Source organism: Petromyzon marinus, chromosome 6 (genome assembly GCF_048934315.1).
Source record: "Petromyzon marinus isolate PM22_M1 ecotype Great Lakes invasive population chromosome 6, UKy_Petmar_22M1.pri1.0, whole genome shotgun sequence".
In the NCBI taxonomy this organism is placed as follows: domain Eukaryota; kingdom Metazoa; phylum Chordata; class Hyperoartia; order Petromyzontiformes; family Petromyzontidae; genus Petromyzon; species Petromyzon marinus.
Genome location: NC_133672.1, coordinates 15,133,781 through 15,150,375, shown reverse-complemented (window position 1 = coordinate 15,150,375; position 16,595 = coordinate 15,133,781). Strand labels below are relative to the sequence as shown.

The window sequence follows — 16,595 nt, the reverse complement described above, 5'->3', positions numbered from 1 at the left end:
GCAGTAACGACGTGGCCCTGTTTATGACATGAACAGTACTGTTTTGTTTATTTTACACTGTACAAGTACAGTATTATACTCCAGGTGCCACCTGGTGAAATGGTTGATGCTTTTTAAAAGAGCGTATTAACTGGTGAATGTGTTATTTTGGAAGCATTATATCCCCAAAATAAGATGCCGTACCGTAATTACATTTTCTCTTCGCATTCAATCAAGAGATGTGAAGCAGCCATGCCAAAAAAAGGTCTCAGCATGATGTCGAGACGAAATGCACAGCTGCACTGTGTTTATATTCGATAAGGGATTGAGAACTACACTCCAATATTCTATGAAATGACGCATCACAATACAGTACCAAAAACTGTGTTAGTAAAAAAAAGATGAGCTTTGGTACAGCAGCACATTTGTGGGAAAGTAAATGGGGAATGCAGCATTTTTTTTGCCGAATGAATCAAACGCACAGGGCTTCATGTCCGAGTCGGTGATGTAACAGAAATAAATGCGCACCCGGCACATCACATCCAGTATGCCTGTGAAAAAAGAGCTTCATAGCTCATCGGATTCCTCCAGTATAAATATTCTAATTCTGATACTAGTTACGTGCCTACTCAAATTGTAAATGTTGTGGATTTACTCTCCAACACACCGGTGGGTTGAAGTAGTAACGTTTACGTGGCAAACCTCACTGGCTGTGTCGGGTGGTGGAGGGTTATGACGACAATTTATACTTACACGATCTAACCCACACACCTTTATTATGAGTGCCTGCCCCAGTCTACATCGCGACCTGCATACCGCATGTGGACTTTGATCCGACATGCACGAGCAGTGTAAGAGGCATCAGTTAAAAACAAGGCAGCTACAACTTTTTCCAGAAGATTCCCAGTTGTCGAAATTGCCTCCAACATCCTCTTGTGGCTAGACCACTTGCTGGCAGTGTTACATGTACGGAAATTTGAAAATAAACGTAAAGCCCGAATCACAATTTACTTTTTGAGGGATCTTTTAACACCTACACCTGAACACAATTACACAGAGCCTTGAACACTCCACCTGATTAAACAGTATTTTCCGCTCACACTATGGAATATGGCATTGGTCACAGCTGCGGACATCTATTGTTCCACTCATGCAACCAGAACCACAGCCCTTCATGAGCAGTGTGTTGGAGCAAGATGAGTTATATCCCGAATAGCAGGGCGGAAGGGAGGGGAAACAGCAGTGGCATGTGGCGATGTAATCAGATAATCAGACGAGGGGCCATAGACCAATGAGTAGCAAGTTGGTGGGATGTGATGATGTGATGGGATGGTGCAAGGGGAGATGACGATGTGATGCCTTGTTGGCATATTGGGGTGTAACGGGACACAACAATACGGTGATGTAATGACATGCCCATGACGTTATGCTGTAATGGGATGTGATGGGATGCGGTGACGTGTGGGATGTGATGTGATGCGGTGCCGTGTGGGATGTGATGCGGTGCCGTGTGGGATGTGATGTGATGCGGTGCCGTGTGGGATGTGATGTGATGCGGTGCCGTGTGGGATGTGATGCGGTGACGTGTGGGATGTGATGGGACGCGGTGACGTGTGGGATGTGATGGGACGCGGTGCCGCGTGGGATGTGATGGGACGCGGTGCCGTGTGGGATGTGATGCGGTGACGTGTGGGATGTGATGTGATGCGGTGACGTGTGGGATGTGATGAGACGCGGTGACGCGTGGGATGTGATGTGATGTAGTGCCGTGTGGGATGTGATGTGATGCGGTGCCGTGTGGGATGTGATGTGATGCGGTGCCGTGTGGGATGTGATGTGATGCGGTGCCGTGTGGGATGTGATGTGATGTGGTGACGTGTGGGATGTGATGTGATGCGGTGACGTGTGGGATGTGATGCGGTGACGTGTGGGATGTGATGGGACGCGGTGCCGTGTGGGATGTGATGGGATGTGGTGACGTGTGGGATGTGATGTGATGCGGTGACGTGTGGGATGTGATGTGATGTGGTGCCGTGTGGGATGTGATGTGATGCGGTGCCGTGTGGGATGTGATGGGATGTGGTGCCGTGTGGGATGTGATGTGGTGACGTGATGTTTCCGCGCGCATGCTGCTGCCACAGCCCTGCCCGTCTCTTTCCTCCCGGCTTTGTCCCCTCCGCGGCAAGAAAGTAAACCGCGCTAATCCCGGCTCCGACATAGTCCGACCACCCCCCCCCGCGCCAGCCTTCTCCATCCCTCCACTGACCCAACATTCCTCCGAAACTAAAACCGCTCCCGGATCCTCTCCGTTCGTCTAAAAGTAAACGCATTACGCACGAAAAAAAAACACGAGAGACGTAACCCTGATAAAATTAATAATAACAACGTTAAAATCGTGGGTGTTTTTTTTGTTGTTGAAATATAACGGTATCTATATATAAAAAAAATCCATTGCCAACACAACACATAGGGGCGAGCCCAGCCCCGATGTTGAGATTCACTCTGGCTACAAGAAGGAGTGGTGGTGGGGGTGGTGGTAGTGGCTCTCGTTACGTCGTCGTGCCTCCTCCTCCTGCTGCTGCTGCTGCTCATGACGGCACGCACGCTCCGACCGTGATCACCCAGGGACGGGATAAGGACCACAGACAGGCACACAATTGAGAGAGAGGGAGAAGCTCGCCACGTTTCTTCTCCTCCTGCTCCCCCCTACCTCCCTTTATACCCCCCGTACAATCAGCAGCAGCAGCATCAGCAGCAGCAGCATCATCGACATCAGCCATAGCCGAGCGGCTGGAGGAGAGCAGCAAGGACGTCCCTTCGCGGGGAGGGAGGTCAGTGGAATTCTCCCATCGCGTTATTAACGAACACACGCCGAGCATACAGTAACGTGGTTCTCTCTCTCTCTTGCTCTTTGTGCACGTCTAGCGGTGAGTTTTACGTTTCACTCGCCGACGCGATGAATGTGTGCCGTGTTTGCCTTAAATCCTGCCGTCGTGCCCGTGGTATTTGTATGCGGCACCCGTGGCCGCGTTAGTTGTCGGCGTTATTCGTACGCGGCAAGCGCCCCATCCGCGCAATCCGCGAGGCGGATACCGGGCTCACGCGTGATCCGTGCGATTGTTGCACGAAGGGCGCCAAGGGGCTCTCGTCTGAAGGCTTGGGCCGCCGTGTAACGGTGCGGCGGGTGTTGGTGGTGATGCTGGTGGTGATGTTGTTGGTGGTGTTGTTGTCATGGACGCCCCCGTGTTGGCCTCCCGCGCTTTCTCTCCGTACAACGCCGTTTAAATTATGTTTTCCTCTCCTCATCATCGCCCATACCTTAAGCATCTTCTCGCCAGACGATGTCCGTCGTCGTTATCCTCCTCCTCTATACATCCCCGCCCTCTCTCCACACACACACTATTCGTACCACCACCACCCTCGTCTCGCCGCCCATTGTGATGGGAGCGGTCGGGAGAGAGAACGGGCAACGGGGGATGCATTTTTTTTTATACAAGACGTCATTTTCATTCATTTGCCGAAATCTTTCTTTATTTGCATTGCCGTTTACATGAATTGCTATTCCGGCGTCGGGGAATCGTAATAAGAATAATAATACGTTGCATGCGTTATCTTAATTGCGTAATTTGTTAATTAAATCGGTAAATGTTGGCGAGGCTCAGCCTTATCCCATCTCCTCCCATTCCGCGGGATCCTCCATCTCCACTCCCGCCTCCTCCGCCGTTCCATCATTCCCATCCCCCACATTTGTCCTCCATCTCCGATATTCATCTCGTATCTTCCCCACTTCTCTATATTTCAGCTTTCCCTGTTTTATTGTCATCTCACTCATCCGTCTCGCGTCTCCTCCGTCTCTTTAAAATATCCCATCACAATGCTCTGCTTCATCCCTCTCACATTTATCCCACATCTCCACATTATAATCTCTGTATTCTTCCCACCTCCATTTAGGCTTCTGTCTGCATTTTATTTCTTCCATTTTTTTCGTCTTACTGCAAACTTACGTCTCCTCCATCTCGTATCTTATTCATATCCCTCACTTCTTCACAGTACAGTTGCGTATATCTTTCCCATCCCCCTCACTTTTGTACAGTGTACTCTGTACCCTGTCTCTATTTCCCTAATTTCCATCATTCATCCTTCCATCCCCCACACATGAATCGTGTATCTTCGACATTTAATCTTTTTTTTCCTCCCATATCCATTTTCGTTCTGCCTCCATTTTATTCAAATCTCCCTCTTTACCCATCTTATCTCCTCTATCGTGATCATATCTCCATCACCTATCTTTATCTTACCCTTCCCCCATGTGCCCTCTATGACTCATCTCCCTGACATCTCCGTTACCATCCTTTCCCATTCCTATTTATCATCCCGTCTCCTTTACTTCATCTTCATAATTCATCCAATGTATTATCACGTTCCTCATCCATTGAACATCTCTATCTCCAACCTATATATTTTCTAATATCACCCATCTTCCCCATCGTATAACATCGATCTCGTATCTTCAACATTACATCTCGCCTCCCAACTTTCTATTTATCTGCATTTTCTTGGCATGCTTATCCATCTCGCATCTTGTCCTCCCTGACATCTCAAATAGCTTATCTGATGTCACCTCCATCGTTTCCGCGGATCCTCTCCCATCATTTCCCTGGGGATGAGGACGCGGGTCACTGGGGCAGGAAGGATATGCATTTGGGAGAGCGGCTCCCAATAACGGGCACTCCATTACCCAATAACATGTACTCCACGACCTAGTAACCAACACCAAGAACCCTATAACCCGCACTCCATGACCTAATAACATGCACCTCTTGACCCAATATCCTATGCCAAATGACTACATAACCTGAACTGTTCGATTCAATAAACTGGATTGCATATTCTAATAACCACAGCTCAAGTATATAAACCACGCATGATAGCACGCACTCTCTGGCACACTGAATTGTTGCTATATGACCTGGGTACTCGCAATACTGGCCTGCTAACCCGTATGGCATGACTTTTTACCCCTACAGTCTCTACTCAGAGGCTGCTGATAATTCAGGGAGAGAGGCAGGCTTTATGCCTTAGGGATATTTTAAGACGCTCTAATTCCCACTGCCTTAGCCGCTTGCGCATTTTTTTTTACCGGGAGCCGTATGAACCACTCGCCGTTGTTGCCTTCATATTTAAAGGTGGGGGACGCGGTAATGTTACTCGCCATTCGGCCCGGTCTAGCAGCCGCACCGCCCAGGGCGTGGCTGATGCCCCCTGGCTCCTTGTGCGGCTGGAGTGTGCCTCCTCACAATGGGCCCTCAGTCTCGGCGCTGCTACAGCGGGGGGGTGGTGGTGGCTCCGCTTTCCTTAGCAGATGGGAACCCCCAGGGGGCGTCTGCCGGTTCCCATTCTTGGATCTGTTGAGCCCAATGTGTAAAGCGGCAAAGCGAAAATGAGAAGATAATATTGCGTGTGTTCTGCTAAATTTCACGAGGAGCAAATGTGTATGGATGTGCTGTGTTTTTTTGCCCGCATGATGCAAGCACCAAAGCCGATTATAACGTGTGACTTAAAAGTATTAAAATGGTATTGTGCCAAGTTATGGGTGACTTTCAGCAAATTGTTAATGTGGTTTTTTTTGTGGTTGGCATTTTTAACAAAACCAGCATTCACCTCTTGCCTCTCACCTGGGCCCTGCCTGCTATGCCACTCACAAACCATAACTTTAAAAGCAATTAATTTGAGTGTTAATACATCAGCCAATCTTATAACTATACCATGTTATATAAATGCCATCACACTCAACCAATAAAATACTGCCACATAAATATTCCAAAGACAAATATTTCGATTGTAAGGGCAATAAAATGTACGGATAATATTTAATGCTAGGACAGATGGTGGATTTGAAAAATAAAACGTAATTCAATATGTTATTGATTTATACTCTGAGTACAAACTAATTATTTTGTTCTGCAGTAGCATTGTATTGCATCTACAGCAAATGACATTCCCACAAAAATTGTTGAACATTCATACTGTATTTACATAAAACTGTTAGCAATTTTCTCACTTTTTGGATGTCTGTTTTCCTGTAAACATCTTTCCACCTACACACACAGATGCTAAGCTCTGACATATTAACGCGGCTATGTTGTGCTGGAATGTAATGTTTTGCTGCTAAAATATTTGAAAATAGTGTGAAAACACTTAACAAATGCGGAACATTTGCACTTTTTAGCCAGTGGTAAACGTGATCACCCAAAAATCTCTGTCTCCTCTTGCATGGAGACACCTGCCATTGTGCCATCGGCCTGGGTTCTCTGCCTATTGATGTTATACCAAGGATACTTGAGTGCTTTTAGTTCAAAAGCAAGTGGTTCATGCTGATATTTTTGCCTTTCCTCAGGGACAGGCCAGCGGCATATCATAATGTAATTAATGTCTGGACAGCATGTCTCGAATTGTAATAAAAACCAATGAGCAAGACATATAAACCAAACTCTGTAATGTATAAACCTCTTATATGTATCAGAAATGACATTTCAAAAAAATATATATAACCGATAATACCAGCAGCCACAATTGGGCCTTATGGTCACAGGGGGCCTAAGTAACACCCAATCCTATATGAACATAAATAATTGGGCCTTTGTCAATAGTTTCCACTAAAGGGGCCCAAAAATACCAAATCTTCCTGTCTGAAATGAATTGAGGTTTTTGGCTCTACAAATGGAATTGTGCGCTTTGGAAATAGTTATTTGTATTCTATATACATTTGTATTGTAATGTTTTAAATATATACAGTGATTGCGTGTTTTCTTTAGCTTTTTGAACCGTGGGTAAAAGTAATATCTTGATTTTATATTTACTCACTTATAATTATTACCCTAGTTAAACTATACAAGGTCATGTTGTTTATGTTCAGCAATGTCTCACTTAAAGGACGTTGCCCTCTAATTGCTCCCTGGAAAACTCAAATAAGCACATTGTATTAATGTGTAGGTTATTCTGATTAATCTGAGGGTGGCAGAAATGACAATAGGCCATGAACCTTTCCTTGTTTCAAATTTCTACCAAACAGACTTACAGGGCAATACAGACATCTAATGGCCATATGCTTCCTGTTGTGTACCTTTTATACGTGTATTCTTTTCAATTACCTGTTTAGACTAGTTGTGAGAGATTTAGAATCCTGTACTTGATCACTGGCGATCCTACTAGGAATGTTCCCGACATCTAATAATTTGTATAATTGAAACCAAGTTAAATGTTATGTTGCCATGGCGTTGTATAATAACCCATCATTTATGTGTTTTTAAGTTCAAATACATTTCTTAACACTAATATTCACATTATTACCAAAATAGGATTGGACAAATACATTTGTGGACTCGTATACCACATTCTGCTTGGTCGCTTTGCTCTTAAGTTTATTCTTCGTGATCGACTTGCAGTATTAGCTGAGTTTTGATCATTTCAGGATCAGTACCGAGTATCTATCGTAATTTATCAGTCAAGTTGTTGTAATGGAAGAGGCAAACCTTTTTCTATTAATAGCACAGGAGCATTAAAATGAATGGTGTTAGATGGGCTACGTGCAGACTGGAAAGTGGGTCACCACCCATCACTAGAAAGGATCAACCACCATCTCCCAGTTATCCTTTCAACTGGAATTTGTCTCAGCAATTCTGTTGCAAGGGAGCAACTATACTCTCAAACAATAAATCACACCAAAATGTGACTTCTCTTGCCAGGACCACTGCCTCCTTGGTTGCATTGACATCATAGCTGTGTTACATTTTCATGTTAAAATGTTTACAGCTCTTTGTAAATGCACTGCTGAATGAGATGAAGGTTTGTTTGACATACTTCAGGATTCTGGTCAGTGTGGGTTGGTGAAGGGAGGAATGAAGATCAGTGCAAATATCACTCATCATGAATGTTAGTCATGGCCGTGTAACGTTAGGTCATTCGGTTCGTAGCAATGCACCAACCACTACACCATCGCTTTTAGTTTCAGCATAATATAGTATTGTATTTGCTATTACTGCCTTTGCTGAATTTCTCGTAGAATTTTACTAATCGAACGTGATTTTTTTAAAAAGAAAAGTTTAAATTAATTAGATGTGCAGTCATGTTAAAATAAGAGTTCTGAACTCATTGCTGCATGCTTAAGGATAACTTGGAGAGATAAAAATGGATAAATAACCAAATCATATTCAGTGAATTTAGATGTAAATGCGCCTTTTTGCCTATCATCTGAAAATGGGTGGCAGAGTAAAAAATTACAATGTTTTCAAGTACTTTTCCAACTTGATGGTTGGATAAATGCAGCCATTTTTACATGCACGACCTTGTTTAATGACGTATGTGGTGTTGGCTATATTAATAATCAATTAATATTATGGTACCATATGTGTAATGTTATCATACAATCTGGCAACAGAGGCATTTTATACATGTTAACAGCCATTCAGCCCAACAAAAGAGGTGGTGATCGACTTGGTCTTTGTAAGGTCGTACGTAAAATTATTTCTGTAATTGTAAACACAAGTTAATGATAGCTCTGCAGGAAATTGTTAACTTAAGAATTTATTCTAGGAGTTCCTCTGCCACTGTAATCTTTGTACGAAAAGATTATGAGATTAGCATGGACATGGGTAATTTAGTTCAAGCTGTTTATCCAGTTTTAATTGGCATCACCAAATGTTTTACCAGCACTTTTTTCTCTCATCACCAAATCCTCTCCTGAACATGTTTGACTTTGGTAAACTTGAATATTAGATGTCTTTGTAAAACATTACACTAATGCTATTAAGATTTTTTTGTTATTGTTGAGGTACTGTTTAAAACTCACAAGACATACTGTACTTTTTTATAATGAATATGTTTACACATGTCATTGTTGAAATATGTTTAACCTGACAGTGGTATGCGTGGTACGAGGTGGTTTCAGCCAAAAGGTATTTGGTTGAATATAAGATCTAGAATGTGGCTGGAGAGGAAACTAATATGAGTTATTGGCCAAAGAGTTAGCGATAAGATTGTGGCAAATATACAATTCGTGGATATTTCCTCCGCAGTATTTCTATGTGTGCCGTCTTTGGGTGTATTTTTTCTATTTATAAAACAACAGCAATTTAAAGCTTTCGTGACTGCAGGGATTCATATTCTTGGTTCTTTCGGTAAAGTCACGTAGAAGGGAAATAATAAAATAATACAAATAAAACTATAAAATTCTCACGACGTTTCGATTGCAACACAAGCAATCATCATCAGGTGTGAAAACCACAGCAACTTCGTGAGAATTTTATTGTTTATTTGTATTTTATTATTTCCCGTTTTACGTGACTTTACCGAAAGAACCAAGAATATAAAAAAACAACAGCACTTTCCTATATCATTATACTCATTCTCACAGTCCATGGAAGGTTTGGTACTCGCCAAATTATATATTTTTGAGGATATTTTAAAATGTTAGATTATGAAATATATATAAATGTTATCACTACACAAGTGGTTTTGTCCCACCATTTCAAGCAGAACCACAAAGCAATTCACTTAAATTGATCTGGGAATCTAAGTTACAGCATGGAGACTTGAAGGCCTACTTGGCATTGTTTACCAGGAGCACTTTAATAGTGGTAAATATTTGAATAAATATTGATTGCACATGAAAAGGATGAATAGTGGAAGACATTAAATACTCTTATTTGTTGTTGCCCTTGATGGGGTCAACTATAAGACACTCAACATTTATTTCGTATTTTTGTTTAATATAAATCAATATTCATCAAATACCTGATGGTTAAGAATGCAGTATTTTACTAGGATACATTTTCTACACAGATATATAGATATAGCACAAGTTACATTTATACATTGCCTGTACATACATTCTGCCATGCTAATGCATGTAAACCTTGATAATATACAAAATGCTATATCAAAGGACAACATGTGCGCTGCATTCGCACTACTCTGATGAAAAGGAATGCTTTGCATCCTCAAAATCTGGTCCAGACTTAACACACGTGTGTCACAGCTATACCCTTCTGGAGATGAATCGTGCCCAGGCCATGTGTACCATCATATAAGCTCGAGGAAGCTATGGGTTCCATAGCTCAGGAACATATTATCCTTTGGTGCCAACATGACCTATATTTGTCTTTTGATCCCATATACTTCAAGTCAACATTGCCATTTCTCTAGTGGTGACCGTTTTCACCTATACTTTTGGTGCCAATCTTCACTTAATTTGGGCATTACGTTTTTAAATCTTGACTTGAACGTTTTCTTCTGGTAATTGTTAATTCAAGATAACATTAATTACACCAGGATTAAGTAACCCAACAGTTTTTAGTTGAAATATTAGTTTCAAAAACTTACTTAAATGTTTAAGCCTATGTATTGGTTTGGGGGTATTAAGGCATAGTCTTAGTCTGGTGAAAAACGCATCGTCTTAGTTCAGGTGTGAGTATTTGGGTGTGTTTTGACTACAGTATCTGCAGGCCATGGCATGGTGATGGGTTTGGAAACTAGGATCGTTAACGATATTTGTGACAATGTGATTATGATTGATAACAACCTGCTTTTTGGACCAAAATATTGATTAACAAAAATAGAATGGCTTGTGTGGTCCACCTCAGCTTTACTGCACTCATGAAGTCTAAACTTGTGACTGAATATTTCAACCCTGTCCAATACCGGTATGGAATGGGTCATGTAGTTATTTATTCTATCGCATTATTACATTTAGAGTGTATGTTGGCGAGGAAGTAATACCTGATTTTGAATTATAGTGCATTTAGCATTTAAATCCTTGTAGATCCGTGTGAGGAAAATGAATCTGCATATTATTCACTAAGGTAAGCTGTTAATGTGTTGATGAGTTGTTACCACACATTGACATTAACGTGCATAAAAACCTTTGTTTATTCCACTGTGTTTATAAGATAAGTGCATTAAGTTTGTAATCAGAAATGTATCTCACGAAACTGGTATGCATGTATGTTGAACTTATTTCGCGCTGTCCTTAGCCAATCCTGCTAATCGGAGGTGCGTGTGTGTACATTTTAGTATGTTTTCCCCATCATTATTTAGTTAATCTGTATCAGGAATCCAAATGCACATAAGAAACACGAAATCTAAAGAGAGACCAAGCGCACAAGCACATGGTGTCACAGTCGTTTCATTTAGAAGCAGGTGGGATATTTAGTATGAACTCAAAAGTGTCTTGCCAAGTTAAGTGATTTTTATGGCTGTATTTTAACAGAATGGCTATGGACACTGCTTTTTAATTTGTCGCGACACTAGTGGCGTGATGGGCTACGTCACTGCAATACGGTTACGTGGTCTGTAGCATTGCCGTTATGACAAACCAATGACAAAGCCACACGGATGGTGCACTGTCAATGTTGTCAACATTGGCTCAAAATACATTGTTTAAAATATACGGTGTACATGAGGTTAGTGTAGCCACATTACTTAAATGAAAAAGTGGAATATGAAAATACAGCTGCATGCTTGGAAACCAGCAACAGCCATCAGAGATATTCCGCAACGGGTGAATGGTTCGATTTGTGCAAATGTCTGGTAATACCACAGGGTATTACCGACGTCAGATGTTTTGTCACTCATACCCATCATCATGTACTAATGATGCTTGCTGCAATAGAATGCCTTATGAAGGCTCAGATTACACACTCCCTCCATAATCCACTCAGTTTTAAAATTGGTACATTACAAAATTTAGTAATTACAGTGATTAGCCATTTTGCTTCTTAGAGCTCCAAAATGAATTAAACAGATGGGTTTACAATGTAAAGTGTAATGTTGGCTGTTATTTTTACCTTTGCAACAATTTCTCACAACTGTAATATGCAAAATTTGGGGTGGAGCGATGATATATTGGTCCAGTGCACTGCACTATGAGCCCAATGACTGTAAATTGATTCACTGCCATGACTACTATCAGTGGCGAGTGATATCTGAATCATTCCTGGGGCACCCTTCACCAGCCTGTGCTGACCAGCGTGTGTTGTATGGTCAACAACCTCTAACTACCAACACTGCATGGGCAGGCCTCCATCTATCAGTAATTGAACAACAATCTACAAGTTATTATTTATTTTTAAATTGTGCAAAAGCAACCGAGAGGACATGCATCACAGGTTGCGTTAACTCTTTGCCCTTGACTTGGGTGTAGCTGCAGAAAATGTGTCATGCGCAGATTGCTGGCAAACTTTACAACGGTATGAAAGGTCATGTTATAATTGTAAAATTCCCTTGTACCATGCAGTTTCTAACAGTGCTGTTTGAGATTACAACTGGGCATAGCTGAAATCATTTAGGGGTTTTTTTTCACGGCTGCAATGAAGTAATTTTGTTGTTCTCCTCAACGTCCCAATCTGCAGGGTTTTCTCGAGGAGCTAAGAGCCGAACGCAGCCATGACTGCGGTAAGCAAAGACCTGGAGGGCAGCATGGACATACAGCAGCAGTACGAGAGCATCAACAACCGATGGGAGGCAAGCGAGGAGGACTGGGACAATGAGAACAGCTCGGCGAGGCTCTTTGAGCGCTCCCGAATCAAGGCTCTTGCTGGTACCGCCTCCGCTACACTCGCTCGCTTCACAAACATAGATCAGAGTGAAGGCAAGGCTGTGCTGTCTTTAGAGTTATCAGTTTGTTTCTAAAAATGTCTCATCTGTACTCTCACAATAAAAAAAAAATTCCCCGACTCTGACATCAGGCCAACTTGCTTAACTGAAAACTCAAGTAACATTCCATCTTAACAAACATGTTTAATTCACAGAAAGTAGGCTTCTGTTCAGTTTACTATGGGGTGCTTTTGATGGAAGTAAGCCAGAGGGGCTCTATGCAGTAGTACCGACTGTCCTTATGAGGGTGCTAAAAGACTGATTTTTACCTGTACTGCAGTGTGTTTGCCTTGAATTGTGAGTGTGGAAGTAATTTGATACACGGCACCTGCTGTTCTGCACTTTCAAGAAAATAGGTAAATGCACAAACCGCACAATAGTATTTTTTTTATAGCGGGAAGGAACAGTTTTAGTCCATAAGTGTAATTTTCAAACCTGGGGCTGCCATGTTTGCTCAGGGCATCGTCATATTTTATTTGTCCGTGTGTTCTTTTAGTTGTTCGCCATATCCTCCAAAACCACTCCACCATTCTAGTCATGAGATGTTGTAGTGCTCTGACTCACAATCAGTCACAGGTTATATCGGAGTTACCTAGACTTGACCCTTATTGATTTCGGTCAAAGAACCCTGTGACTGCCTGCAAGGCACGATGGGTGGTGCACCCCCAGCTGGACGATATACAATATTGCACTATGTGAGTCGCCAATGGGGTACAGTTGAGAGTGCCTCGTGCTATAGTTTGTCGTTGATATTTACGCGATCTAACCCCCCCAAAAAAACTTTATTGTGGATAATATTGGTCGCGAAAGGCTACGTGTTAAACGGAGTTTTTCTTCAATTTGTCCAGCGAGTACATGTTCGTGTTGAGTGTCAGGTGAGTGGCGAGTGTCTGCTTATTGGTGTCTGGTGAGTGTCCAGTGAGGTTTTGGTAAATGTCCGTCTGATGGGTGACTGCTGAGTGGTGTCATGAATGTCAGATGACACTCACCAGATGAGTATCTGGTGAGTGTCAGGTGAGTGACACTCGTTACCATGTGACAATGAAGGACGGACCAACAGGAAGGGGAGCGGGGTTGACAGGTGGCTGCAGGGCTGCTGGGGAAGGTTCACCTAGTTCATAGGATGGGTTGCCCATTCGGAATGTTTATAATCTTCAATTTGTGTTATAGATCTATAGTGAGCTTAAGTTTTCAGATTTACATTGCTCACTCAACTATTTATTTGGCAATAGTGTAAATTGCTGCACTATATTCAACTGGCCATATAAAATACTTGCATCAACGTTAACAAGTTAAAGGAATCTTTATAAATAAACAAAAAAATGGCAATTGAATGTGCACTCTGACATTCCCAGCTGACCCTGTGTTTTACAAGGTTTTTTTCTCCTGTGGGGCTCCCTGTTTGTACAGCTTCTCCTGCTGTTGGCAAAAGCCGCTGAGCTCATGGTACAGCTATGCATAGTGAGGCGTGGCACCACAGTTCCTTCAGCGCAAGAGTAAAAACAAATTTAGACCGTATTATGAATGTGTACGGTATTGATATTTTAAAAATTCAACCGGACAATTACTTTCACATTATTTATAATGAGCTGTTTAAAATGTATGCCCAAGAGGTTTGATTTTCCCTTGGAAAAACACAACATAAAGCTAATATTTCAAGGCTTGGTAGACAGATTAAATGCGTTTATTTATCCACTAGGAGGCTCTAAGGACAGCAAATAGTGTCTGTGCTAACTTAAAAAAAGTAGTCAACATTAGAATGGTTCATATTTGTTTTTTTTAATTTAGCGACCCAAAAACAAATATGGACCATTGTCTTGCTACTTTGACAATAGAAAATTAGCAGAGCTCATCCTTTGGCCAAGTAGGTTTGGTAGTTGTTGTTCTGTGTCTGATGATTAGCTTCTTCCCACATGCTGGAAGCTTCTTCAGCAACCGAGTTCCCAGCACGTGGAGTGAAATGACGGGCATCATGCTGAACAACACGCAGTACAATCCGAAAATAAATCTTTGATGAGAGTTACCCAAGGCTGCGATAGACATAACTTGGAATGAAATGTAGTTATTTCGCATGTTTCTGTTGGCTCTGTACCACTGTGGTGCTCGGCATGCCTTGTAATGCTGCCAATGGCATTGCTAAGGTTGAGTCATTAACCAACTTCTACTTTTTTTTTATAAAAAGCGATCCTTTTTTTAAAGCAGGGAATGCTAGCTGGCGTAGCTAGAACTTTCGCTTAATTTTCGTGCGCAGTTTCGCCTCAAGTCTAATAAAATTAGTGGCTTTAAAATATTTACAATTGTAAATGAGGCATTTTTTTTCTGCCTGGAAGTAGTATCATTCTGACATCGCTTGACCAACACAGTTTCACTTGGCAGATCCCACTTAAATCATGGTTCCAATATCAGTATATCTGTTGGTGAACAGCATCTGTGCAGGGTTGTCAGTTTCAGCATCTGGCGGTTATGACGTTGATTTAAATTATTTGTCATCAAGTGCTCGCCAAGCTGCATTGGCTTCCAGTTGCCGAACCAATACATTGTAAGGTTGTATTCATTATGCTCAAAATGCTTGCCACAAATGAACCACAATACGTTGCTGATTTCGGCAAGGAGTATAAACCATCACGTGAACTCCGGTCATCCTCGCAGCGGCTTTTGTCTAGCTATTGAACAAAGACGGACACTGCATTGCATGCTTTCAGATGCGCTTCTGCGGCCATCTGGAACGATCGTCCTTCTGATATTAGGAAGCCACCGGAGCAATGCACTATTAAATCAAAATTGAAAACTCATTCTATATAACTGATTTTTGTGTTCAGTTTGTTGTCCTTCCCCTGCACCTCCGATTAGCACAGGAGGCTGCGTACGGTGCGAAAGAAGTAAAACACATTAAAGTATACATCTTCCTACTGTGGCATTCGAGGATACAGTACTTAATTCCTCTTGAATGATAAAGCCCGATGGAAGTATTCACCAGCAGGAACTCGGCCCAAAGCTGTGTAGCTTCATGGTTGAGAAGAAACGGGATTTTTTTGTAGTTTCCGTCACATTTTAATGCAGTTTGTACAATTTTTAAACACCAAATTTAGTTGCATTAATATTTTATTCCCCCCTGTAGAAAACATTCTCGTCCATCCATAAATAAAGTAAATTAGTAATTTTTCTTGACCATTAAATTGGATACTTATAACCCATCCCCCATGCTCCCCACACCCACAGCATGGCATCGCGAAGTCACGAGGAAAATTCCTTGATTCCTCGAGCAAAAAAAGGATCTATTTTCAACTTAGTGCTGAAAATATCTGAAAGTATGCTACAGACTGTAAAGTACACCGTGTTTACACGGCAGGTCAGTGCATATATTAGCACAAGAAAGTAACCTTTAGTCTTGTGAAACACATAGTTATATATTAATTTGAATGCCATCCAATGTTTAAAAAAATAAGAGTTAAACACCATTTTAATTTTTCCACCAATTCTACAAAGTACTACACGACATCTGATTGGCATGTTATCTAGTTTTCAATAAAAAAAATCCATCCATCATTCAAATGTAGCATTACCTGACCATTATTGCAGAAAAATTCTCAGCCAAAATGAGTAAAAAGCATTTGGACTCCCAACTGTCAGATACCTATTAAAACAATAGACAATCACTGCGTGGAAGTGATAACGAACAGTTCGTTTATCTTGGACAAAATACAGGATTCTGTTACAATCGTGCTAGTATAACGTGTTGTATGGATTAGGGAACGGACAGTTCTAGTGGCTTTTATATATTTTTAAAGTTACAGTAATTATTTTCATTTTGCGGGCAGGCACGTGGTGGGAAAACCAGAATGGTGTGATCACCTGACTCGAGATACACTGCAACTGGCAATAACGTATCTTGTGATTGAAATGACAATTTTTTTAAAAAGAGTTTCTTGTTTGCCGAACAATTATGTCACTGTTCTCCCACACAA

The 16,595-nt window shown here is 41.8% G+C and overlaps 1 protein-coding gene across 3 annotated transcripts in view; it reads left to right on the top strand.

Annotated features, from left to right (window-relative positions):
* The first annotated feature begins 2,154 nt into the window (after positions 1-2,154).
* The window catches only part of LOC116939751 (spectrin beta chain, non-erythrocytic 1), a 50,921-nt gene continuing 36,480 nt past the window's right edge, over positions 2,155-16,595 (top strand). For 2 of the 3 annotated variants that reach the window (XM_032948517.2, XM_032948515.2), the window contains exons 1-2: positions 2,155-2,810; positions 12,387-12,574. In XM_032948517.2, the coding sequence (XP_032804408.1) occupies positions 12,421-12,574 (154 nt within the window). In that variant the 5' untranslated portion in view covers positions 2,155-2,810; positions 12,387-12,420. Of the gene's footprint in view, positions 2,811-2,882; positions 2,907-12,386; positions 12,575-16,595 lie in introns of those variants that run through there. The other variant, XM_032948516.2, reaches the window with a different exon arrangement.